Source organism: Tiliqua scincoides, chromosome 9 (assembly GCF_035046505.1).
Source record: "Tiliqua scincoides isolate rTilSci1 chromosome 9, rTilSci1.hap2, whole genome shotgun sequence".
In the NCBI taxonomy this organism is placed as follows: Eukaryota; Metazoa; Chordata; class Lepidosauria; order Squamata; family Scincidae; genus Tiliqua; species Tiliqua scincoides.
This window is the reverse complement of record NC_089829.1, coordinates 37,858,784-37,885,442: the sequence shown is the minus strand read 5'-3', so window position 1 is coordinate 37,885,442 and position 26,659 is coordinate 37,858,784. Positions and strand designations below refer to the sequence as shown.

At 46.0% G+C, this 26,659-nt stretch overlaps 1 protein-coding gene across 1 annotated transcript in view; it reads right to left on the bottom strand.

Moving 5' to 3' along the window:
• Positions 1-25,740, bottom strand: part of LOC136660660 (polycystin-1-like protein 2) — a 55,399-nt gene extending 29,659 nt beyond the window's left edge. Inside the window, exons 1-20 of the mRNA XM_066637968.1 lie at positions 25,728-25,740; positions 19,332-19,586; positions 17,452-17,616; positions 15,316-15,501; positions 15,047-15,157; positions 13,640-13,787; positions 12,810-13,039; positions 11,760-12,164; positions 11,447-11,545; positions 10,497-10,543; positions 9,554-9,671; positions 8,332-8,539; positions 7,675-7,795; positions 7,091-7,232; positions 5,660-5,860; positions 4,187-4,332; positions 3,545-3,739; positions 2,886-3,011; positions 1,755-1,937; positions 198-322 (exon numbers count right to left, since the gene is read on the bottom strand). Of these exons, the coding sequence (XP_066494065.1) occupies positions 198-322; positions 1,755-1,937; positions 2,886-3,011; positions 3,545-3,739; positions 4,187-4,332; positions 5,660-5,860; positions 7,091-7,232; positions 7,675-7,795; positions 8,332-8,539; positions 9,554-9,671; positions 10,497-10,543; positions 11,447-11,545; positions 11,760-12,164; positions 12,810-13,039; positions 13,640-13,787; positions 15,047-15,157; positions 15,316-15,501; positions 17,452-17,616; positions 19,332-19,586; positions 25,728-25,740 (3,224 nt within the window). The remainder of the gene's footprint in view (positions 1-197; positions 323-1,754; positions 1,938-2,885; positions 3,012-3,544; positions 3,740-4,186; positions 4,333-5,659; positions 5,861-7,090; positions 7,233-7,674; positions 7,796-8,331; positions 8,540-9,553; positions 9,672-10,496; positions 10,544-11,446; positions 11,546-11,759; positions 12,165-12,809; positions 13,040-13,639; positions 13,788-15,046; positions 15,158-15,315; positions 15,502-17,451; positions 17,617-19,331; positions 19,587-25,727) is intronic.
• Positions 25,741-26,659: the final 919 nt, after the last annotated feature.

Sequence of the window (26,659 nt, the reverse complement as noted above, 5' to 3'; positions counted from 1 at the left end):
TCCTGATGCTCAAGGCAGTGAGCCAATGCTTCCCTCCCCATACCAAGTGTTGTGCCAGCCGCTGCTCCCCCCACGCCCTGGATCAGAAAAGAAAGATGGAGTGCAAGAGGGAGAGGAAGTGTGGAGGACAGTGGTGGGCCAGGGTACCATAGTTATATAGTAATAGCAGAAGTCTGGAAAGAAGGAGGTGGTGATACCTGCTGATGTACATAGCCACAGACGGAGCTTCCAGCACTGTGGGTTCATCATCAGGCAACTTCCCAATCAATAGGGCACTCTGGAGGTTGTCAACAGTGCTCAGGAGCTGCTGCGACACCCGGCTCTAGGACAAAAGAAACGCATCACACTCCATGACATACATGCTTCAGTGGGGGCACAGAATAGACTCTCTGTTCTTGCTCTACTTAGGCTTGGTTGGCATGATCGAAGCCTGATTCTCTGAGTAGCTGCTGGGGCTTCTAGGTCTGCGTGCTAAGAGGAGTCATAACCACAAGGGCACAACTTTTTCATTAGTGCAGGCACTGAGACTCAAGCCTCAGAATGGGCTTCCCCTTGTCCCTTCCAAATAGCGTTAATCCTTGTTATGCTGCTAATTTAGTACAACCTCCTGGTTTCAGGCTAACTCAGAATGCCAGATGCAAGGGAGGACACCAGGGTGCAGGTCTCTTGTTGTCTTGGGTGCTCCTTAAGGCATCTGGAGACCCACTGTGAGATACAGGAGGCTGGACTGAATGGGCTTTTGGCCTGATCTAGCAGGGCTCTTCTTATGTTCTTATGTTAGTAGTAGTAGTAGTAATAGTAATAGTAATAGTAATAGTAATACAGGTATTTCTATACCACCTTTCTTGGTCCTCAGATTTCTCCTTAGACTTTATTCAAGGTGGTTTACATAGGCAGGCAATTTAAATCCCCGTAGGGATTTTTACAATTTGAAAGAAGGTTTCTGTCTTTCAAGAAACCACAACATTCAGATGTTTCTTTTTTGATATGGCCGCACATTCTGGCCTCCATCCTCCCACGCTCAGAGCAGTTGGAATAGCTCGGCTCAGCTTGTCAGCTGCTTCAAGGTTGCACGGTGCCGGTGGCCTCGAACTGGTGACCTTCAGATGTTATCTTCAGGCAAATGGAGGCTCAACCCTCTAGACCAGACCTCCTGCCCCTAGTATGGGACCTTGCTCAGTGTTGGCTCCAGGTTGTTGGGGATCTTGGGACAAAGCCCTGAGCTATGTTCCCATGGCACCCCTCCCCTACTCTCCTGATGTTATACCTGCTACTACCACTGTCAGATTGGCTGACTCCGCTGCCACTATTACATACACTCCTGCCAGGCAACAACTCTACTACCTTCTCAAAGATTCACAGAGACACACACTTGCACCTGAAAGGTGCAGCTTCTCCCAGCTGCTCCATTCAGTTTAGTGCCTGTCCCTGTCTGTATTACCCCAAAGCTGCCAACCTGCAGTTTGTTTCAGTCACCCCCAACCCCTCTGCTAAGTTTAGAGGTCAGCTCTTCCAAGCCTTGTTGGCCTTTCCCATTCAGAAAATTAATCCTCATTCATCTTTGTAGGCCTCTCAACCATTAACCATAAAGGAACATCCACAATACATCTCCATTAAGAAAGATTACCAATAATATTGCCAGTGAAGAAACGGCAAATCAGATTCCAATTGTTACTTGTTACCAATCTTGTAATAAGACACGACCATTTTATGTCCCCCGGGGTCTTGTTCTTGTAAAAGAAAAAAACACCCACCTGTACAGTCTCTGGGTTAGAAGCACCCCCTGTTCCATTCTGAATGGTAGCTTCAAAAACATTGTTCACAGCATTAAATAAGAAGTGAGCAGCATCCTTGCGCTTCTGGTCATCTTCATCATCTTCACTATTCATGATCAACAAGGATTCACTGACATCCTTCAGAGTACTACCAGCTTCTACCTGGACACGAAAAGAGATGCACACCTTGGATTTGAAATGACATGAAGAGTAGAGTGGAACAGGAAGTGTGAAGGAGAAGAGATTGATGGGCAGGAATCTCTCTGACTCTCAAGTAGTCCAATATTCCCCTCTCCTTCACACTTCTGCTCTGCTTGCCACTTCAGTTTTGAATTTAGGGAATGAGAAGAAGAGCGTCAGAGGCAGCAGCTGGCATGTGCTGGGTAAGTACAAAGGCATTTAGCTGCCACAGGCACCAAGAGATCTTGGACCAGTTTTGAATGCAGCTGCCTTATTTGATGTTATACTGCCGTTGTTCTGACTTGCTATACTTTATCACTGTGTCACGCTCTGTATTTTTGTGAACATATGTTGTACACCACTCTGGAAATCACAAAGAAGTTTACATTAAATTATTCTGAGCAGGGGAACAGGGTCAAAGAGGGGGTGTGGAAGACTCTCTGGTGCTGTAACCCTAACCCTCCACTCTCCTCCATATGTCCTTTTCTACTCCATATGTCCTTTTCTACTCCATTCACCTCCCTTGAATCCAGAAAGTAGGAGGTAAAGGAGAGGCAGGTGCCCCCCCCCATCAATTGCTTGGGGCAATTGCCTCAGTTGGCCTCATGGATGAGCCAGCCCTAGACATCCCCCCCCCCCAAAAAAGGCAACTAAAAATTGAATACTCTAGAGAGGAATCATGATATAGTTTCTTCCCAATATTGCTTCACCTCCTCCACCCAAAATCAATTTTCTTTCGTACTGTGTGGCTGTACCAATCCATACTCCCTCAGCCACATTGCATGGACGACATGAAGGAGAAGAGGAATGCACATCATTTGCGGTGCAAGTTTGCACATGTTTATTCAGAAGTAAGTCCCAATAAGTTCAATGGGGCCACCTCCCAGGTGAGCCTCCCAGGTGTATAGCACTGCAGCCCTAGTTGCTCACCTGGGCTGAGGAAGACAGCTCTTCACTCTTGTAAGTGATTTCTTGGAGCACTTCTGACATCTTCAGAGCCGTCTCCATCGACGTGACATTCACAGTGGAGAGTGTGGTCAGCATGAGCTCCCTCAGCTTGGGATGGAAGGAGAGATTGTGAGAGAAAGAAAAAGCAATGCTAAGGATGACCCTGTGGCTCACTCTGAGCCCAGTCACTTTGCATTCTTGCTGGGAAGAGGCAGAAATATGGTCATCACCAAGAGAGCGAGGTGGCTGTGCCGCCCAGAGTGCGCTGAAGATCACTGAATGGAGGCTTGGGTGGTGTGGTGTCACCCCTCCTGAGGGTGACACCCAGTGCAACCTGTAACACCCGAACCTCCATAGTGACGCCACTGCAGCTGGGTGGCCTTACACCAGCAGCTGAGTGCTCAAGGTGAATGCTTCTGAATACCTGTTGCAGGGGAACAAAGGTAGGAGAGAAGCATGCTTTTTCCTTCTACTTGTGGGCTTCCCAGAAGCATCTGGTGGGCCACAGTAGGAAATAGATAGACCCTTTGCCTGATCCAGCAGGACTTTCTTATGTACTTATGAGACCTTAAAACCCGTCATAACAAAGCAGGGTTGCCAAACCTGTAGGACTGGCCTGGAGACAACATGCAGGGGCTGACCTCTTTCCGTGTGTCTGTCCTTAGAGATGAATTAATGCTCTCTCCTTTGGTCTCTTGGTTAAGGGCAGAAGATACAGACTTGTACAACTGGAACAGGGACATACTGTTATTCTCTCCTTTCAGGATCTTGTTGGATTTTTCGGACAGAATCGCCTGCAAGGACTGGTTCCCACTGCTAATATCTTCAGGCTGAACCTAACAAAATGAGACAGAATATTCAGAGAACAGCCAGAGCTGTTTATTTCATAGCAACCAAGAACATCCTTAAATACACGCATGCAATGGATCCCTTGCGCATCATTTATACGGAGTGAATCAGTCTGCAATTCTTTTGCCCGCTGAAATCAGACCCAGCCATTGGCTGGAAGGTGAATTATCTTCATGGTGTATTCTGCGCATGAAACAGTTCTTCGTGGGGATGCCACCACTGACAGCTAAGTCCAAAAGTTGCTTTTAGGTATATTCAGGATTCAACTGCAAAAATCAGTGGATTTTCAAAGTACCTGCCTGTGTTTGGGGGGACGACGACGACATGCAGCCCTCAGAGCTGACTACACATATCACAGCTAACTTTTTTTGCTTTCTCAGACTGTGATGTTTAAGCACAGACAGTAAAAAGCTAGCAGAGAATTTTGCACCTACTCGGACAGTGAGGTTTCTGCGGATGGTGTCGCCAAAGTTGTTGCTCACAGCAATGACAACCCGTACAAGAAAGTTTCTGCTCTCTTCTCCAAGTGGAAGGTAAACCGAGGATAGTGCAGGATCTCGGCCGCAGTGAAGAAGAGAATCTGAAAGGGGTGGGAAGGAGATTGACTCAGCAGGAACTGCAGTCCCTGTTTGCTGTATCGGTGCTGATGAGGCAAAGCACTGCCCCCCCCCACTGCTTGGGGACAAGCTGCACCAAACGAGCTTGTGCCAGGCATGCTTGCACACACACCCCCTTAACCAGATGTGTGTCCATGATGCTCCTGCTGTTGCTTCCCCTTCCTACCTAACAGAATGGCAGCACCACGGTTGCTGTCACTGCTCCTGCTCCCTTTCTTTGATCACACCTCCTTCTCTTCCTAAGGCTCCCAGTATTTTAGAAAGAGGGGACAAGAGCAGAAGAGGAAGTGGGAAGGAGAGATGAGTTGTTCCCATCACACTCCTCTCCTCCACACTGCCTCTTCCCCGCCTTTGAAAATAGTGGGAGGAAGAGGAGGAGGTGTGGCAAGAGTACTGGTGTCGGTGCCATTGGCACAGTACTGGAAGCACTTAGTGGGCCACTGTGAGATACAGAAAGCTAGACTAGATGGACCTTTGGCCTGATCCAGCAGGGCTCTTCTTATGCTCTTATGGAGAGGCTGGTGGAGTTAGCCAGCAAGTACAGGGCAGGCACTCCCACCCATCCACCACCTTCTGCCCATCCACTGCCTCAGGCAATTGCCCCAGTTGGCCTCAAGGGTGAGCCAACCATGATTCTGATGCTGCTGAGGATTATTTAGAAGCCCCTAGTTCCCCACTATCACACAGCTCTGTGGCAAAAGGGTGGGCTTGGAAGCAGAGGAGGCTGTGCACCCCCCCCCAACCTTCCCTGGCCTGACCTGCTCTTAGACAGTGGTCCTATTATTTGGGACATGCCACATCAGTCTCTATGGAAATGCTTCCTCCCCTCCCCAGAGGCCAACTGGGATTGCTCCCAGAAGCTGTCCACAGAAAATTCCTGGCAGCAAGTCTATCATGGGGAGAAAGTTGCTGCAAGAGATGTGACAGTGTGACCAAACATCTAATTTGAAAGTCTAGAGTTGTGCAGTGACTTGGGATTTTCACAACTCAACATGTGACCTGCAACTCTAGATTTTCAAATGGAACTTGAGACGCTGTTGTGAGTCATGTGACAGATCCCTGGTGGGGGTAGGTCATCCAGGGTTGGTTCTTGTGGAGCCTTGGGCTTCTGGTTCGTCCTTCAGAAGGCGAACCTGAGATCCCCGAGGGGTCCCTGAGAGAACATCAGTCTGTAAAAAACTTGAACACAGTCCTGTTACTGAACTATCTTCAGTGTCAGAAAGTGATGACAGGCAAAGCTGCCCTTAGACAAACTGCCAACTTAAGCAACCATCAGTCTCTGATTCTTACTTGGCTCCACGTAGAAGCAATACATGAGAGGCGCACTGCGATCTGGAAGGCACTGATGGTTCCGGCAGGAAGAGTGGCAGGAGATGGAGAAGCTGGTGATCACAGATCCTTCCTCAGGGGATATGGTGCATGCTGGGACTGCTGGAGGGGGCACTGTGCTGAGAATATACGTGTCTTCGCCATATTTGTTCTCATTCATTGCTGGAACATAAAAAGAAACGGGTCACGTGTGGGCAAATAAGTAATGCAATTTGCATTTGTTCTACTGGAATCAGCATTAAAGCAAGCTTTTGTCTTGGCTGGGTTGCATAAATCAGAGGTCAACAGGTGGGTGGGGAGCCAGAAGCAGTTCTAACCCAGCCACAGGTAAGTCACTATGGTGCTTCTGCCCCTCCTTTGTTTGGAGGGGCAGCTTGAACCAGTAGCATAGCGACAGCAGGGATGGTGCAGTAAGTATTGCAAGCACCACTATGTGCCATGTGAGTGGCCCCTCCCATTTGCCATTGGCACAGCATTGCCATAACTGCTCAGGATGACTCTGAGAGTGAGTGGGAGGGGCTAGTTACATAGCACATTCTGGCACTTGCAATACTTACCACCACCCCCATAGCTACACTACTGGTTTGAACAGTAGCTAGCGTGATGAGCAAGGTCAATCCTGCCAAAGAATTTGGCTTTGAAGGGGTTGCTTTGGCCAAGGCCCCCAATCTTCAGCAGAGCCTCTTGGTCTCCCACCCACCTGCCTTCTAACCCCTGCTATGGCATTCGCTCTGCACTCTGCCTTTCCTTGCTTCCTCTTTCTCTCCGCCTGCCTTTCCAAACGGAATGCCTGCCGTCACCATGTCACTCCCTGCCTGGCCTCTCCTGCCAACTGGCCCTGAAGGAGAGAAGGGGCACACCTATCTAGTAGCAGTTCACACTGGCTGGCCACTATTGGCAAGAAGAGATGCAGAATCCTGGAAGCCCGCTTGCTCACCTCTCACATCTACTGGACTCCTGAAGGCGGGTCCCAGGTTACAAGCTGTGGCTTGAGGTGGCTCCTGACTGCTGACAAGTTGAAAACTGCTAACATCAACACTTGTGCATTTGCTGAAGATTAACATCCTCTAGTAAAGTTCCATTCTCAGCCTAGCTCAGTGGTTCCTGAACTGTGAGCCGTGACTCCCTGGGGAGCTGCGAAAACAAGCCGGAGGAGCCAGGGAATTCTTGCAAAAAAGTCGCTGCCCTATAAAATGCATAGGATTGTAGCCCTAATGGGCAGCCCAGTAGGTCAAGGGAGAGGGTCAAGAGCGCTGCCCATTGGAAAAGTTTGGGAACCACTGCTGAGTTTTGAAGTAAGATGGCTGCCTGGGGTGCCAGGTAATTTGACTTGAACTATTAGGTCATAAGCAACCAATGAAGACCAGCAGTCAAAACGAATGGATTTTGCACCTGTTACTTTAATTCTAAAGGCTTCTCTTTGCATTTGCAGAAAGGAGCTGTTCAATACCAAAGTGTTTGTATCGCTTTGAAGCACCGTCAGGGAACTCTGCCGAAAACCACTCAAGCTGCACCCTGGAGGGATGGGACTGGGCTAGGAAAATCAGGCACAGAGAGAGAGAGAGACAGAGACACAGAGCGAGAGAGATTGTAGTGAGCTTTGTCTTTCGAAGAAATTGTCATGCTGATCTCTGTTAGAATACTGTAGTCCTTACCATTTGTTATAGTGCATTTCACATGAAATATCTGGGTGGTATCCTTAAGGGAAGTAAAATTATCCCCATTTTGCAGATTGGGAAAACTGAGGCTGAGAGGGAACAGGATGCCTAAGGCCTCAAAGGCCTTACCAAGCAATGGCTTTTGGATAATTTAAATAATACCACCACTACCTGTGATTTTTCTTAGAGTTGGGTAGGCTTGCCTGTCTCAAAAGACTAGACATGTTGACATCAGTACCTTGGGATCCTGGGTCAGGAACCTACAAGAGCAGCACCACAATGTCTGTATAGAGTTACCAACATGGCTGACGGACTTACCTTTCTGCGGAATGAGTTATCTAAATACCACTTGTAGTGAGTAGACTTTGAGTCTGACCCTGCAGAGACGGTGAGTGTGACATCTTCAGTGAGGTTCACTGGTTTGCAGTTCATCTTGCAGCTGGAAGGGAAGAAGGAACCCCAGTTAGGTAACACAAGGGCACATGAAAAAGACCAGGATGCTTGCTTCCCAAACGCCCTCAAAGACAGTACAGCATGCAGATATCATAAATAGACAGAGTTGGGATCTTCAAACAACATAGTCATGGCTTGCCAGTATGCACTTGGCTTATGGATCTGCATTCATCATGCACCCAGCCTCTCCATGCATCTACTGTATATAGAGTTAGACACACCACTGATACAGCACTGATGTGACATGAAGAGGAACAGTGTGGGGCTGCCACATTGCCATTCCTGCATAAATCCCAGGACATGGTCTGAAGGCACACGAGACAGCAGCTTTGGTTAGGTAAAGCAGGGCAGGGTTTGGCCACAGTCTGAATATCCCAAGGCCTTCAGCAACCTGGTGATCTCGATGAACCGAAAGTCTAACTCAATATGCTACACATTTAAGCCTCTCTGCTTCCTTTGAGGACACTCCATATGGTATCTTCAGAACCACAGAGCTAGTGGGAAGACTAAAACAGGGCACACCTGATTTGTGGGGTCAGATCTTGCTTTGCTGTAATGTAAAGACATTGCTCATCATGCTTCACTTCCTTCTCTGGGCTTTTGATTGACACTTTCACTGTGACTGCAGAGCTGGGAGGAGGCAAGCAGGTGGGTGGGATCTGGATCTCTCTTTGGTCCACTGGGATTGATTTCTGTTCTACACATTCAGCCCATTCAGGCCAGCAGGATCCTGAGAAAGGCATTTTTTAACGGAGTCATTGCTTCAAACAAACAAACAGTTTCCTCTCATCTCACCACCCAATCCCATACAGTGGTTGTGACTTGATGTTTTTTCATGTTCCACTGAGATAACTTCAGGCCCATCCATGAGGCTGACTGAGATAGTTACCTCAGGTGATGAAATAGTGCAGCGGCGCCCAAAACCCAGCCCGGGGGCCACTTGCGGCCCTCAGGGGCTCCCAATCAGGCCCTCAGGAAGCCCCCAGTCTCCAATGAGCCTCTGGCCCTCCAGAGACTTGCTGGAGCCCATGCTGGCCCAATGCAACTGCTCTCAACATGAGGACAACTGTTTGACCTCTCTCGTGTGAGCTGTGGGATGAGGGCTCCCTCCACTACTTGCTGTTTCCCATCTGTGATGCAGCAGTGGCAGAAAAGGAAAGACTGGCATTGCTTTGTGCAAGGCCTTTTATAGGCCTTGAGCTACTGCAAGACCTTCATTCATTCATATAAGTTCAATCTCTAATAAATTCATTTATGTAAATTTATTCAAATTTTAAATGTAAATTAATTCTTTTTTTTCCCGGCCCCCAACACAGTGTCAGAGAGATGATGTGGCCCTCCTGCCAAAATGTTTGGACACCCCTGAATTAGTGCAAGGTGCCCTAGAGTGTACACCCTCCTGCTTCTGCCATTCCTTCCCACTCCCTGCATTTCCACAGGAAGAGGAGAACAGAGCAGAAAAGAAAGTGTGGAAGAGACTAAGGAAAAGAGAGCAGAGTAATGGACTAGACTGGCATTTGCTCCCATGCACCTGCAGATTCGGAATCAGGTCTGGCACCCTCTGCTGTACAGAACAAGTACTTCGACAGCCATATGAAACTGGGCTGAACAAACACAGTTCACTCGTCTAGAATGCAACCTTGCATTCTGTTCATTTGAATGGAGAATTCCAGCCATAGTCCAAGGGATATGGGATATTCTTCTGGGATCAGGAAGAAATGATCACAGAATGCCACAGACATACCACAAGACCAGGTGTAGAGAGAGTTATTGCTGTCATCAGGCCAGCCAAGAATGATGGTTGCGAAGAGGCCAGCGTGGCGACTGGGCTTGATGTATATCTTATTTTTCCCTTTGTCAGCCTGCACCAGGAAGAAAAGGAATAATCTGAACAGAAGCATCTATGGGCAAACTAGCACTTCCCAGATGTTCTTGCTTCCTCTCTGACAATGTGAGAAACCCCTGCAGACCTGCCAGGCTGAAGAAGATTCTGCAGCATGTTCCAGGTGCATGTTGTAGGTGCACATTTGGATCAAATTCTATGTGACATTTAAAATATCGTTCACTTTTCTTGAAAGAATAGCAGCTGAAGTAGATCCCTCCCACACACAAATCAGACCTATGGGGGGGGGGAAGAAGGGACTTAACCCTAATTGCCAAAACAGTCCTGATTCATTGGGGCTTATGCAATCCAACTTTTTACTTTGGGGGGAAAGCTTCCATTGGAACCCTTGATCAGGGCAGTGGTGGGGAGGTGGGGTTAAGGCCTGCAATAGCAATCTGTTATGGCCCAGTCCAAAGGAGTCCTGACCTGGGAAAGTGCATAGGAAACATGTCTATATATAGTATACTGTATACAGTATACAAGAAAGTGTGTATAGGATTGCAGCCGTAGGGTCAAACTAGACCTGATGACCTCTCTATAGGAGTTTGGCTTTTGTTGTGCTAATTAGCTGCTTTAACACAAATGGGAAATTAATGCTAACAGGCATGGACTTTCCCAAGTCTAACCCATTGGTCACCTTATGGATGAAGAGGGTTTTGAATTGAGGACTAAACCCAACTCTTTAACCACTGCAATGCAACAACAGCTACTTAACTCCCAGGAAATATTTCCAAGGACAATTTCCTAGCTTTTCTTTTTTTGTCTTTTTCCAAAGTCTTGTTAAAGACTCATGATTACTCACAGTTCTCCCTTTATGAGACATGTGCTGCTCTTTGTCTTCTAGGGGATCTGTTGAACACAAAGATAGAATGCTTTAGCCAAGTTAAACCTGTGAGCGCTATGCTGAATTCTCACATATGGATTTGCTTTTCAGTCTGTGTAAAGGTCATTGTAATAGTCAGAAATGGCTCTCAGGTGATTGTGCATGGGAAGGGGAGAGAATTCACATCTTAGGGCTCTGGGGTCCCATACTATTGTCCAGGGCCGATTCACCTATGAGGCCAACTGAGACAGTTGCTTCAAGCAGCTGAATGGTGGAATATCCACCTCTGCTCACCTGTCTCTGAATTTCACCCATTCTCTGAATTTGAGAAGGAAGAACAAGTGTGGAAGAGAAGAGTGGTGGACTAGAGCATCTTTGACTTGCACATGGAGATAAAATATAGAGATGTGTTTCACTTCTATATTTTCTTACTAGAGTTATAGGCTATGACTAAAGCTGTAGTCGTGCTGCAGCCAATGGGGTTGCTAACCAGACCCTATTCAAGGAGCCCCGTGAGCAACTCCAGTTGGCCAGTGGAGAGCGGGACAGAGGAAGAAGTGCCTGCATGAGTCTCACAAAGCCACTTCCACCACCCCCTTCTTCACTAGACAATCAGATTGTTCTATGTGGTACTCTTATGTTATTGCAGAAACACCTGTGGGAGCAAACCAGGGTGGGCAGAAACTGTTCCCACCTTACGAAGGTGGGAAGGGGAAGATCTGCATCCGCCAATCTGGTAAATTGGAGATTGGGGTTTGGAGGTAAGCTGGAGGATGGGAAAGCCAGGACTGGAGAGAAGAGTGGGAAAACTGTGCACTGGAGGAATGGGAAAGCAACAGTATTGATGGATCTGCAGATGTCAGGGACCCACAACCTTGATTCACCCAAGGCCCAGCGCACCCTAATGTTGGCTCCAAATCCATTATTACCTTCTCTATGAGAATTATTGGATGAAATAGTGACAGTTCCAACATCAATGCTCATGTTGGAGAAGGCATTCATAGCAAACAATGTGACCTGAAAAGTACCTGCAAATGACACAAGGGGAAAGATGAGTTTTATTTAAACCTCCAGTGACTTATTGGTGGGGTGGGGATCCCTTGTCTTTCTATTCCCCACTCTCATTTTCTTTTTAAGCACAAATATCCAGGATGTGCTACCCCATCCCCCCCCCCATTTAACTTACTTATAGAGAAGACCCATGTAAATGAATTAAATACTTGTACTTTTGCACAGCAGTACCTTCAGACTCCACTGAAATTCTGTAGGCTTTGGAGTCTCCTTCAGGACCGTCCTTCAAGTGAGAAAATGTTTCATTCAGTCCAACCAACTCAAACCTCAGTTTTTCAGGGGTACCGTGAGGTGTTGAGACCATGATCTCCAGATCTTCTCCTAATTTCACAGTGTGAGAGGCTAATGTGGCCTGGAGACCAGATATGGGCTCCACTAAATGAACAGTGAGGCTTTCTGTGATCTCCGATTCTGTGGTGTTGCTGGATGCAACAATGTCAAGGTGATGGACCCCAGGACCAAGCAGTTGCTGGGTGGTGGCATCAAGGCTTAGGTTATGGGGAAGGATTCCTGCCTTCACCCTGGACTGCATCAGAGTCTTGTTATCTGCTAGAACTGCATAGGTCACTCCAGTACCTGAAAAGAAAATCGTTTCAAAACACCCTTCCATATGGCACTTATACCTGTCCCATAAAAATGAAGGCCAACTTGCACCAAAGAGCATCAACAGACAGATTCACCTCTTAATCCCATCCCCAATTAACTTTTTGAACATGAGAAGTGTGATTATGCTAATGGGATTCCCCACATTGTGGTGTTTTGTTTTTCAAAGCAGGCAACAGTTGGAGGGAGTTTGGGAGAAAGTCATGTAAACGGTGGTATAATAATACACTTTAAAACACAGGAACTCATTTTAACATGCCCCTATAACCATAGCCTGTGAAGATCACAAAAAGCAAAGCAACTTTAAATGTCTTCCTAAGTGTATTTTCTTCACCTGCCAGTTATTCCTCCTTAGACCCGTCATTTAAAACTTTGAAATTCATTGAAAGGTCTGACTCGTTTCATCCCAACTCCTGGAGTGGGTTGCGATATTATTAAAACAAATGTAAAAAAATTGGAAAATGGGATTAACAAATATCCCAAAGAAATATTGAAAGGGCCCAAACCTATCCAAGTTTCCAGCACCAAAGCAGCAGCAATGCAGCCCAGAGTTAAGGGAAGGAACACCTCTGGCGTGTGGCAGGCAACAGGGTAAAAAAAAAAAATCATGGCTCTTACCTCCATTAAGTTCCACTTGAATCCATAATGTCTCCCCATAAAGGGCCCTGCAGCGAGAGCTGTTCCCAACTTCATCTTTGCTAAAACACCCAGTGACAAGAAGTGCTTCCATTTTATCTAGCACTGTTGTCTGTTTCTGGGCCGTCACATGCCATTCGCTAGTTGTGCATTCTACAAAGACGGTGAATTCACCGGGAGATGTGTAGCGATGAGTTACGTTGCTGGATATGCTTAAAATACAAAACACAGAATGGTTAAGGACTGTGCAATATGGAAACCGCGGCCATGCTTCCTTGAAACCTTGATCTGTGTCTTCGTTCATTCATTCATTCATTCATTCATTCAGCGTATTTTTCCACCACTTGTCAACAAAAAGTTCTCAACATGGTTTATGAATGTACGAAGTTGCCTTAAACTGAGCAGAGCATCACAAGCCATTCTGTCTCTTTGGACTGGCAGGGGTTCTCCAGGGTCTCAGAAGTTAAGTTTCAGCTCTGTACCCCAACATCCTTTTAAATGCTCTATAGAGGCCACAGATTAAATTTGAGACCTTCTACATTAATGCATTTGCTCTTCCACTGTCTCCCAATGTCTCTTTGCAAGGGGAACTCCCTTGAACTCCTGTGACTTACTATAGAGCAAAGATATATAAAAGATCAGGTTGTATGATTGCTCCTGGAAACTGCATCACATAAATTGTAATCATACCAGACAACCACTTCTCTCAAAGCTTCATGGGCACTTGGGAAGCTTTTTATAGGGGTAGGTTAAAATTTCCTAAACCAGATCTCAAGCTCTTTGCATAATTGACCACATAAGCTTCAGCTTACGTTGATGGGTAGTAGGGATCAATAGTGCTTCCATCTCCGGTGCTAATGATGCAGGAGAGGTTGCCAGTGTAAGGTGAGAGCAGCCATTTCAAAGAGATGGTGATATTTTCAAAGATAAAACTTGTCTCTGTCACAGCCAGTCGCAAGCCTGTAAACAAGGATACCATTACAAGACAGGATACTGTTACAACCTGCTGTGTTCCCCACTCCTGGAGCATCAATTTGTAAATCCACACTGCATTTCATTGGATGAGAGTGAAGCTGATTTGCAAATTATGTGATGAACTGTCAGTAAGCAGAAGCCTCTGCAGAACAGCGGGGGAGGGGTGAGTGCTAGGAGCTGGACACCATCAGCCAGCTCCCCAACCCTGTTCATCTCCAGCTCCTTCTGCTACCTTCTCCTGGCAGGAAGATCCTGGAATGTGGATGATGTAATTGCCTCCAGGGACCAGATAATTCTGCCATACCTATTCCCTCCCCATGGGTATTCTAATTGCAGATTTTAAATGCAAATGTATTTCAATTAGAAATTGCAGGGTATAGAAAGAAAGAAAGAAAGAAAGAAAGAAAGAAAGAAAGAAAGAAAGAAAGAAAGAAAGAAAGAAAGAAAGAAAGAAAGAAAGAAAGAAAGAAAGAAAGAAAGAAAGAAAGAAAGAAAGAAAGAAAGAAAGAAAGAAAGAAAGAAAGAAAGAAAGAAAGAAAGAAAGAAAGAAAGAAAGAAAGAAAGAAAGAAAGAAAGAAAGAAAGAAAGAAAGAAAGAAAGAAAGAAAAAGCAAGCCAGTGTAAGTTTCATATGCAAAAATGCTCTCAGTTATGTCTGTTTCCTCACTGTAAGGGCTGCCTGGCACTAGAACAGTGTGCCTTGTGCAATCGTGGACTCCCCTGCATTGGAGGTTCTCAGGTAGGGGATGGATGGTCACCTTTCAGAGATGCTGTAGCAGTTGCCTGCATTGAGCAGACTAGAATATCTCTAAGGGGTCTTCCACCCCTAGCATTCCATTATTTCATACTAATTTCATATTGTCTTAGAGCATCTTTAGTGCCATTTTGTATTTTTCTTTCCCCAGTTTGCTAGTCATGTGCTGGGACGATGGCAGCTCTTATGCAGATAACTGTCCCTACATAAACGCAGAGTGTGTGCTGCCAGAATGAAGCTTGCCACTGACATGCTGAGGGCTAATTATTGGCTCAGAGGCCACCGCAAAATGTCTCCCTGTGACCAAACCCTGTTGTGTGTGAGCGAATGAAAAGTGTGAGTGCTGCGGCTTTTATGGTTTTTGTTTTTAGTGACTATTGTCTACTTCATTGCATGTTTATATTCTATCTTTGTAGGTCCCCTCAGAACCTTGTTCACAGGGGGAGTGACAGAATATAAATCTTTTCCACAACTACATAAATAGCACGTACCTTCCATGCAGTGATATTGAACAGACAGGTAGCTTCCCAACCCTGGACAAGAATCGCCAAAAAAAGTCCCATCGGCTGCTACTTGACATGCCTGGAGTCCATGACACTGCCCTGCGGGGTTCGATTTAGCAGTTAATGGGATCTGAATGATGAGGATTCCATATTTTAATCCAGGAGAGGAGCAGAAGGGGAACCCTGCTGGATCATACCAAAGACCCACCTTGCCCAGCATCCTTGTTCCCACAGTGCTGGAACTCTTAAGGCCTCACCTGCAACTTCATCCTTGACACCGGTCCAGGTACATTCTTCTTCCACGTCAAACTGGAGAGGTGTCTCCAGCACGCAGTAGTGGGGGGTTTTCCGCCCGTAGAAGCTGTCCTCGATCTGGATGACTTTGCCTGATCCACACTGCACCGTGGCGTTGAACCCATTGCAGGCAATGCTGAGGCCAGATTCTGTCCAAAAAAGGAAGAAGGGGAAGGCTGCCGCTGACTGATTCAGGACTGATCTATAGTCATCAGCATTTTGCAGTTGAAAACAGAATAGTCTTGCATCAGTCCTCCGGGGACCGGCCCTTCCATGAGATGTTATGGTCAGGAAGTTCTTCTTCATGGCTAGCCTAAATCTACTCCCATGTAGCTTTTTTGCTGGGCTGTGAAGTTTATTATTTATTATTATTTATTAAAAAGATTTACACCCTGATTTTCCCCTTCTGGAGCAGATGCACATATATATTGCGTTATATATTGCCATATATTGCATTGCTGTCACCTGAAGATTAAACCTATAGGCAGAAGGGAGAAGTTTGAGTGGAAAGGAAAAAAAAACACTCTTCACATGGACCGAGAAGGCACAGACACCATTTCATTTCTTGCAGCCTTAAGGAGAGATCCCACATGATCTCTCCCTTCAGCCTGAAGCATACGGTTTTTATAACATGCAAGCTCAAACCAAAAGTATGGCAACAACCAGCAGTGTAGCTAGAGGGGATGCAAGGCACTAAGTTTTGCAGGAAGCCTCCCCAAGGCTTGTAAGCAGCCTTTCCCCTTTGGAGCCATTTCAGGTGGGGGGGAGCAAAATAGAGGTGCTCTGTTTTCTGCCCCAATGGCTCCAAAGAGGAGGGGGAGGGGCTGCTTGCATACCATGGGGAGGCTTCCTGCAAAACTTAGTGCTTTGCATCCCTCTAGCTACCTTACTGGTAACTACTAAGTGGGTCCTGATAGAGAGTTGTTTTAAAAAGTGGGTCCTGGTACTAGAACGTTTGGGAACCACTGCTTCAAGCTATGCGACAGTCATATAGCAGCAACCTTCTTTTTTTGGATCATTCTGTATATCTCTTGTATACTGTTTTATCCTCTCAATTCCAATTTAACCTCATAATGAACAAAATAAGTCTAGAATCACCTTTTCCCTCTACACTTGTCAGAGCCAAAAGCCAGCAGAAAAAACCACAGAGATATTAAAAGATCAGCGCAAAGCTGGTTGTCCATTGTCCATCCAGGCCATTTCCTGGCTCACATTTGGGAGCCATTTTTACATGTCTCCCTGTGACAACAAGCCACAGAAATCCAGGAAGAAATCCAAGAATTTTACCATAACTTTGCCTGGGCACCTGCATTGAGACATACAAAATTATGCAGGGAATGGACAGAGTGGATAGGGAGATGCTCTTTACACTCTCACATAATACCAGAACCAGGGGACATCCACTAAAATTGAGTGTTGGGCGGGTTAGGACAGACAAAAGAAAATATTTCTTTACTCAGCGTGTGGACGGTCTGTGGAACTCCTTGCCACAGGATGTGGTGCTGGCGTCTAGCCTAGACGCCTTTAAAAAGGGGATTGGACAAGTTTCTGGAGGAAAAATCCATTACGGGGTACAAGCCATGATGTGTATGCGCAACCTCCTGATTTTAGAAATGGGTTAAGTCAGAATGCCAGATGTAGGGGAGGGCACCAGGATGAGGTCTCTTGTTATCTGGGGTGCTCCCTGGGGCATTTGGTGGGCCGCTGTGAGATACAGGAAGCTGGACTAGATGGGCCTATGGCCTGATCCAGTGGGGCTGTTCTTATGTTCTTATGTTCTTATGTCCATCCCCAAACAAAAACTAGCATGGCAATGGTTCCAAATAGGGCCAGTAACAGATGTTGGCCAAGTGTGGCACAGACAGACCTCAGGTGACCCCTGCAGAAGGGGAAAGGTGTCTCCTATTGTTGTTTCTACCCAGCACCACCTGGTTAGCCTCTGCCCCGAGAATGCATCCATCATCACTAATGAAGTGACTAGCAGCTGCAGGCATATTGCATTGTGGGTAAAGAAAGCTGCAGTTCTCGGATGTCCACAGTGTCACTTAGCCAAGGGCCCCCATTGACTTGGTGCTAGTCCTGGGCTCTGGATCTCTTACCAAACTCACAAATGAAGTCAAACTCCTGGCTGCAGTTCTCTGTGATGCTCCATTTGTAGGCAGAGTTCTTCAGGATATAACCACAAGCCGACTCGAGGACCGAGGGAGGTTCTTGGTGCCAGTTGCTGTAGGTAATATTCGATGTATCCAACCAAATCACAGAGCCTGCACAAAAAGGAACCGGTGCCTGAGTGTTTCTGTGCCATCAAACATCTATTCACGTTGGGAGTTTGCCAGTGAGTGACCCATTCATTCTTAACTAAGAAAAACCCCACTGAATTCAGTGGAACGTACCTCCAAGCAAAGGCAGGTGGCATCACGGTGTTTACTGTGGCACTGACTAGCCTATCCCACTGGCTTGCCACCATCAGGCACTATTCCACTTGTGAGCAGGGCTAGCCCATCCATGAGGCTGACTGAGGTGGTCACCTCAAGCAGCAGATTGGTTGAAAGAGGCCACCTCTGACTGGCTGCCCACCTCCACAGGTCCTCCTCCTCCCAAGCCTTGGATTGGATAAAGAAGAGTGGAGGAAAGAGTGGAGCAAAAGACGAAGTGTGGAGGAAAGTGTTGAAGTAGAGCATTGAGACACTAGCTTACCATTCTCCTCTCTTTGTTTTCCACTCTTCCCCCTTCTTCCTTTGCTTTCCAATCCATGCCTGACTCAAACATACCTGTGTATCCTCAGGAAGAAAAGCAAATCCAGTCCAAGTGGCAGCAAGAGGGTGGGTTTCTGCCCACAGTCCAGTGGGGAATTCTGCAGGCTTTAAGAGCTACAAATTTAGGAAACTTCTAGCCAGGTCCCTGCTTGGACCATGGCTAGAACCATGGACCATAGCTGGACGGGAGGACAACACAGAGTGAACCAGTTCTGCATAAATAAAATGGGCATGATGGTGAAAATGGGCAACCATTTTCTCTCTGCATCTCTTCCAGCACTTTTGGCCTCCCTGTCATGAGGTTTATCTCTTCGGGCAGAGGGGAAATGTTGAGGAAAATTAAGAAAGCAAGGATCTGCCATCTGCCATAATCATGCTGGATTATGTTTTATGATAATGGAATAATTTACAGTTAAGGACCTCTTTCCTTGTTCTGTTACCAGAGAACTGCCTACCTGCTCCCTACATGCACTATTTTTTTTAAAAAAAAAATTAAAATCAACCATTAAAGTCATCTCTCTTTTTGCCCTAATGACACTTTGCTGATAAAGTCTGGAAACTTGCCACAAAAAGAGATGAAAGCAGAGCAACCCAGTACTGGTGGTGCCTCAGTATCCACTGATTTGGCATCCACTGATTTGATCCACTGGCATCCACTCACCACTGATACTGAGGTCCATCTTTAAATGCCTTGTAACAAGGAAAAAAGCACCAAAATCCAATTTCCTACCTTCATGCTGCTAAATAATTGTAATTTCATTCCATTTCATTCCACCCCATCTAGTGGCTGAATGCGGTATAGCACCCATACCGATGCATTCCGGGGCAACAATGCAGGAACAAGAGACCTGGAAGTGGGTCTTTAAAGCTATTTTTCTACTGATTTAGTATACACTGTTTGTTTGTTTTTTAATCCACTGGAGGTTTGGGAACAAAACCCCAGTGGATAAAGAGGCACAATCTGCATTCTGCATTAGTCAAATGATGCCAAGCAATCACAATTTTGTGGATTTGGGGGATCAAATTTGAATGGGTCCCTGCCATCAGAAGGACTCTCTAAAATGTCTATCACAGTGAAAAAGATGGCATTATTTTCTCCAGTGATGTCCTCTCCCTCTCTCTCTCTCTCTCTCTCTCTCTCTCTCTCTCTCTCTCTCTCTCTCTCTCTCTCTCCCCTTTTCCCCCATAGTCTTACACAGAACAAGGGCACTTCTTTCCCTTACCTTCAGTAGTTTCATTGGAAGGAGAACTGTAGGTTATTCCAATCCACCACTCCTTGTCCTCAGAGATGTGATCCTGCAAGAAGTTCTGGGTGTCTTCATTCTCAATAAAGACCAGGTGCCCCCCTCCTCTCTCACACCAGCTCTGGGCACTTGTGAATGTGCGCTGAAGTCTCACAAACTCGTAGCAAGAACGATTGAAAGCCACCTGATACTTTGAACAAGGGATCCCCTCTACAAGCGACAACTCCTCTGCACCTGAGCAGAGGACAAGAGAGGTGAAGAGTCCAAGAAGAAGACACATGTCTGCTTCCATGGTTCAGGAAGTGCTACAGCGAGACTGAGCTGATCCACCACCACATCATCACCCTTTTTGACTCTGTCTGCAGAGACTGTCTTTTTTCCCCTCTTCACCATCCTTTCCTTGACGATACCCTGCAGAACAGCTTGCTCCCAGTAAACAAAGGTTATTGAATCTGTGAATACCCACAGAAATTGCTTGATTCTAAGATGAGCCCATGGAGACAAGGAAGCCCATTGTGGAAGTGTTCAACTCTAGATCAAGGCAGGGTACACATTAATTTATAACCTTTCAGGTGAGTGGGGGAGATTACTTTGTTAAAGGCAGTCACTGACCATGTGGAAACTGAGATAAAGGATCCCAATAAAACACAGTAATTGTCTTTGAGAGGCTGGTCATTCAACAAAGACAGCCGGTTCACCATCATCATTAGCCAGAAATTCGGCATCTATGCAGAAGCGTTGGGGCTGCACATGGCCCCATGTGTGATGCTAACAAGTGGCTCAAGAACATAAGAACAACCCCACTGGATCAGGCCATAGGCCCATCTAGTCCAGCTTCCTGTATCTCAGTGGCCCACCAAATGTCCCAGGGAGCACACCAGATAACAAGAGACCTGCATTCTGGTGCCCTCCCTTGCATCTGGCATTCTGACATATCCCATTTCTAAAATCAGGAGGTTGCACATACACATTGTGGCTTGTAACCCATAATGGATTTTTCCTCCAGAAACTTGTCCAATCCCCTTTTAAAGGCGTCCAGGCCAGATGCTGTCACCACATCCTGTGGCAAGGAGTTCCACAGACCAACCACATACTGAGTAAATAAATATTTTCTTTTGTCTGTTCTAACTCTCCCAACACTCAATTTTAGTGGATGTCCCCTGGTTCTGGTGTTATGTGAGAGTGTAAAGAGCATCTCTCTATCCACTTTATCCTTCCCCTGCATAATTTTGTATGTCTCAATTATGTCCCCCCTCAGGCGTCTCTTTTCTAGGCTGAAGAGGCCCAAACACCGTAGCCTTTCCTCATGAGGAAGGTGCCCCAGCCCAGCAATCATCTTAGTTGCTCTCTTTTGCACCTTTTCCATTTCCACTATATCCTTTTTGAGATGCAGTGACCAGAACTGGACACAATACTCCAGGTGTGGCCTTACCATAGATTTGTACAACGGCATTATAATATTAGCCATTTTGTTCTCAATACCTTTTCTAATGATCCCAAGCATAGAATTGGCCTTCTTCACTGCCGCTTCACATTGGGTCGACACTTAAATCGATCTGTCCACCATCACCCAAGATCTGATCAGTCACAGACAGCTCAGAACCCATTAGCCTATATGTGAAGTTTTGATTTTTTGCCCCAGTGTGCATGACTTTACACTTACTTACATTGAAACGCATCTACCATTTTGCTGCCCATTCTGCCAGTTTGGAGAGATCCTTCTGGAGCTCCTCACAATCACGTCTGGTCTTCACCACTCTGAAAAGTTTGGTGTCGTCTGCAAACTTAGCCATCTCACTGCTCACCCCTGTCTCCAGGTCATTTATGAAGAGGTTGAAGAGCACCAGACCCAGGACAGATCCACACTCCATTGTGAAAATTGCCCATTGTCACCCACTCTATGTTTCCTGGTCTTCAACCAGGTCTCAGTCCAGGAGAGGACCTGTCCTCTAATACCTTGACTGTGGAGTTTTTTCAGTAGCCTTTGGTGAGGGACCATGTCAAACGCCTTCTGAAAGTCCAGATATATAATGTCCACGGGTTCTCCTGCATCCACATGCCTGTTGACCTTTTCAAAGAATCCTAAAAGGCACAATTCTCAAGGCACATGCATCACTACACATCTACAACCAAAGGGGCGAGGAAGGCTGAAGAGAGTCAGACACATATGATGGTGTAAAGAACTTTAGGGGTGAGCTGTGTGAGCTCTTAAAAAACTGTAGCATTCATGCAGATTTCTCAGTTGATGATTGTATAAACCAGCCCAGACAGTTTCAATGACTGTAAAGATCAACGGGGAAAGCCAGAGTCACTATGTGTAAGAGCAGTGAAGACTTTCAATTATTTTTACCCCAATTCTGCAAACAAACAAACAAAATCTAGTCCTGGGAAGAGCTGCAATAAAATGGTTTTGCAGGATCTCACTGTGAATGAATAAAAAGCCAGTTCTGATGCTGATACTGTTGCAACTATGGCAGGGTGCTATTGGCCAGTGTCATGTACCATCACCAGCACACATGAAGTGTGACTGTGTAGGCATCTCTTAAAGAAAGAAAGAAAGAAAGAAAGAAAGAAAGAAAGAAAGAAAGAAAGAAAGAAAGAAAGAAAGAAAGAAAGAAAGAAAGAAAGAAAGAAAGAAAGAAAGAAAGAAAGAAAGAAAGAAAGAAAGAAAGAAAGAAAGAAAGAAAGAAAGAAAGAAAGAAAGAAAGAAAGAAAGAAAGAAAGAAAGAAAGAAAGAAAGAAAGAAAGAAAGAAAGAAAGAAAGAAAGAAAGAACTGAACTGAACTGAACTGAACTGAACTGAACTGAACTAGGACAGTGAACATAAGAAGCCCCACTGAATCAGGCCAAAGGCCCATCTAGTTCGGCTTCCTGTATCTCACAGTGGCCCACCAAATGCTTTAGGGAGCACACAAGACAACAGAGCACACAAGACAACAGTGCACATTCAGCAAGCTTTTGGCTTCGGTGGGATTTGGCCTATAACACAATCCAACATACATTTTGCTTCCTTAAACATTACACCAATTCCTGGGTATATTTGTGGTGCCAATTCTAAAAATGGCATCCGTTTTGCCCTATCATATCTAGTTTTGGAGACACAGCAAAGCCTCTTTAGTGAATGGTTCAAGCAGCTTCCTCATGAGGAAGCCTACACCATGGCTGCCTCATGAGGAAGCTGCTTGAACCATTCACTAATGAGGCTATACTATATCTCCAAAACTAGACGTGATAGGGCAAAATGGATGCTGTTTTTGGAATCAGCACTCCAAATTCATATCAAACCACCATAAAGTTTGGGAAAAACTTTTTTGACCCTCAATTTTGTAGGCCTGTGTAATGAATGGACTATCTCACACCTCCCCATTCCAGTCTGCCAGCCAGCACAAGAGGCATAATAAGAGGACAAGGCACTTGTAGGTAAAGCTTTTATACTGTAGGTCACTTCATAGCACACAGTGATGCATTGTTCATTAAATGGATTTCTTGGGGTGTTTTCATGATATTCCTATTGCCAGGAGGGACCAGAAATCAATAGTAGAGCATGTTCTGCATGCAGAGGACCTCTGTGCAAACTTAAGGCTTTCTTTTCATGCTTTCTTCACTTTGCATGCAAGAAAGCTGTCATTTCTGATCTTTGTTGACAATTTACTCTAAAGATAGTTTAGTTTTAGTTCCCTCTCTCCAGGCAATAAAAAAACTTCCCTGGAGGAAAAAAAAGCATATAAAAGTCTTTTTATATGTGTATTGCTGATTTGATGGGCAAAACAAAAGAACAAATATTGCTTTCTGTCTATTAATGGCATCCTTTTCCCCCAAGGAGTTCACAGCTCAGGATATTGTGTACATTGTACAGGGGGTTATCTTGTTTTATTCAACTTTGCAGCAACTTTCAGTTCAATCTGAAGCACACTTACAAGTGTGTAAGTCCAGTTATAATCGAGATGAAATCTCTTGAGTAACCTGCAGCAAGTACAAGGAGTAGCAGTCACATTCTCTTAAATGGTCTAGTGCAGCAGGAGACATGCCAGCTCTGTCTTTTCCTGCCCATTTCTCCCTGGCTTGATCACTGATCTCCCCTTAACCAATGCTCCCATAGTAGATGGGGTCGGGGAAGAGGAAAGAAAAGCAGGAAGTGTTGAATGGGAGGAGATATGACTGCCACTTCTGTACTGCAGCGAGTCATGGACTCTTCGCTCACAACAGGAGAGGAAACTGAACGCTTTCCACATGCGCTGCCTCCGACGCATTCTCGGCATCACCTGGCAGGACAAAGTTCCAAACAACACAGTCCTGGAACGTGCTGGAATCCCTAGCATGTATGCACTGCTGAAACAGAGACGCCTGCGTTGGCTCGGTCATGTTGTGAGAATGGATGATGGCTGGATCCCAAAGGATCTCCTCTATGGAGAACTCGTGCAAGGAAAGCACCCTACAGGTAGACCACAGCTGCGATACAAGGACATCTGCAAGAGGGATCTGAAGGCCTTAGGAGTGGACCTCAACAGGTGGGAAACCCTGGCCTCTGAGCGGCCCGCTTGGAGGCAGGCTGTGCAGCATGGCCTTTCCCAGTTTGAAGAGACACTTTGCCAGCAGTCTGAGGCAAAGAGGCAAAGAAGGAAGGCCCATAGCCAGGGAGACAGACCAGGGACAGACTGCACTTGCTCCCGGTGTGGAAGGGATTGTCACTCCCGAATCGGCCTTTTCAGCCACACTAGACGCTGTTCCAGAACCACCATTCAGAGCGCGATACCAGAGTCTCTCGAGACTGAAGGTTGCCAACAAAAATGACTGCCTTGTCTCTTACCAGCCATGATGAACTTTGGTCACAAAAAAATCAGATGAGCAGCCTTGAACTCAAATAGCTTAGCTAGTATTTGGATTGCAGGAGAAAAGACCTGGAAGATCCCAGGTCAAATCCCTGCTCAGCCATGAAACTTCCAGGTTGACCTTGGGGCAGTCACTATCACTCAGTCTTACCAACCTCACAGGGTTGTTGTGAGGACACAAGGAGGGAAGGAACCACGTACACCACTCTGAGCTCCTTGGAGGAAGGGCGCAATAAAATTGTGAAAAATAAATAAATGAAAAGAATTGTAGCTGGAGGGGATGAAAACATTAAGTTTTGCACAGCGCCTCGCCACAGCATGCAGGCAGATCCTCCCTCACCCCTTCAGAGCAATTCCAGGCCTCTAAAGCAAATGCTCTAGCAGCCCAGAATGGCTCCAAAGGGAAGGGGCCACTCTCATGGCACCCTGCAAAACTGAGTGCTTTGTTTGCACCCCCTCTAACTATGCTACTGGCTGTTCTATTTGGGGCTTAGAGCAAAATGAGTAACAAATGCAAGGTTTGCATTATGAGCCACATACAGGCAGTGAATGTCAAAGTGCAGGAGTTTGAAGGCGCCCTCGGTGTCCCCAGCGCCACACCCCTCTGACAGTAACAAAAAATCATATTTTACATTTCTTCCTTAGAGTTCTTTCTTTTCCTGCCACTTATTCCAACTTTGAAACTCACAAGGGCTTCATTTAAAGAGCTAGTTCTTTTCATCTTCAACCCTTGAAGTGAGTTGCAATGTTTTAAAACAACTGTATAAAATTGAAAAATGGAATTAAAAATATTGCATATAAATCTAAAAGTGCAAGGTAGCAGGAGTTGTTACCTGTCAACCACTATCAGTAAGCACTGGAGGGGGGGTAAGGGGACCCAGTGCAGAGTTTTATGTGCAGAGGCTACCACATGAGAGTGCTTTCCTCAATGCACCTCATTGTGGCTAAGATCTCAGTGCACTCTACACCAAATGAAGCAACATTTTTTTTAAATGGTCTTAAGGAGCAACTTAAAACACGTTTTTTAATTTTTACTTTACAGCTGGAGATAGTGTTAACTGTGTGTCAGGGATGTGCCATGGGCATCATGTGTCAATTAGGCACATTGATGTCTGGACGTAACCCCTCCAGTCTTGTCTGGAGGTGTTCTGAGGGATGGAGAGGCCACAAATGCCCTTGGAAAAGAAAAACCAGAAGCAGCTTAGTATGGCCTTTCAGAGGTCTCAGAAGGCCTTTCGAGGGCCAGAGAGGCTGCCCTGGGGGGGGCTCAGGATCAGGTGAGACAGAGCCTTGCCTGCCTCCAATGACCACATGTTCCTGCTGTGTGTGTAATGTGTGTGTGAGAGAGAGAAACAGGTTGAGACCTGGAAGAGACCATTGAATGTCACATGTACCAAAAATTAATGTTCTACTATTAAGTACACTTTGGGCCCAATCCTATGCAATGTTCCAGCGCTGATGCAGCCATGGCAATGGGGTGTGTGCTGCATTGGGCAGTGGGCAGGCAGTCGCGGAGGCCTTCTTAAGGAAACATTTGTTCCCTTACCTCTGGGCTGCATTGCGGCTGCATCGGCACTGGAAAGTTGGATAGGATTGGACCCTTCGATATTGTTGCCAACAGTGATCACACCCCCAGGGCAATATGTAACAAAGGTACTGATAAGAGCCTGCATCTCCTGGCATAATAAGATAATAACAGCCAATCAGTATTTCAGAAAAGATCTACAAGGTTCTCTACTTATCAGCGTTTCTGTGACAGTTCTTTGGTGAGTAGCACATACCCAGGAGAGATTCATATTCATGTCAGATGATTTAGGCAAGCCCTGTGTTTACAACTGAACGATGGTGCAATTTAAGTGAACTTGATAAAGTTATGTTCTGATAAAGGCGTGTTCTCTTCTGTTTGTCAGATTTCTCCCCTGCATAAGATATCCATTGGGGGTCAAAGGTAAGTAGACAGCTGTTGATTCTTGTACATACAGTGAAGTGGGAATGAACACCATCTTTTTCTGCAATAGCCATGAGAATGAGTACAATGCTCAGTTACAAAAGTGAGTTTCTTTGCAGATTGTTACAATGCAATGTGAGGACTACACATTTCTTCAAGAATTGTGATTGTACTGTGTGGAGACACACTGACTCCCTCTCTACTACCTTGGTTGTTTCTGGGTTTTCTAAGTTTGGAAAAACGTTCTTCCTCTCCCCCAGCCCATAAGAACATAAGAAGAGCCCTGCTGGATCAGGCCTTAGGCCCGTCTAGTCCAGCTTCCTGTATCTCACAGCAGCCCACCAAATGCCCTAGGGAGCACACCAGATAACAAGAGACCTGCAAGGCATTCTGGGAATTGTAGTTAAGAAATAAGAACAGCCCCACTGGATCAGGCCATAGGCCCATCTAGTCCAGCTTCCTGTATATCACAGCGGCCTACCAAATACCCCAGGGAGCACACCAGATAACAAGAGACCTCATCTTGGTGC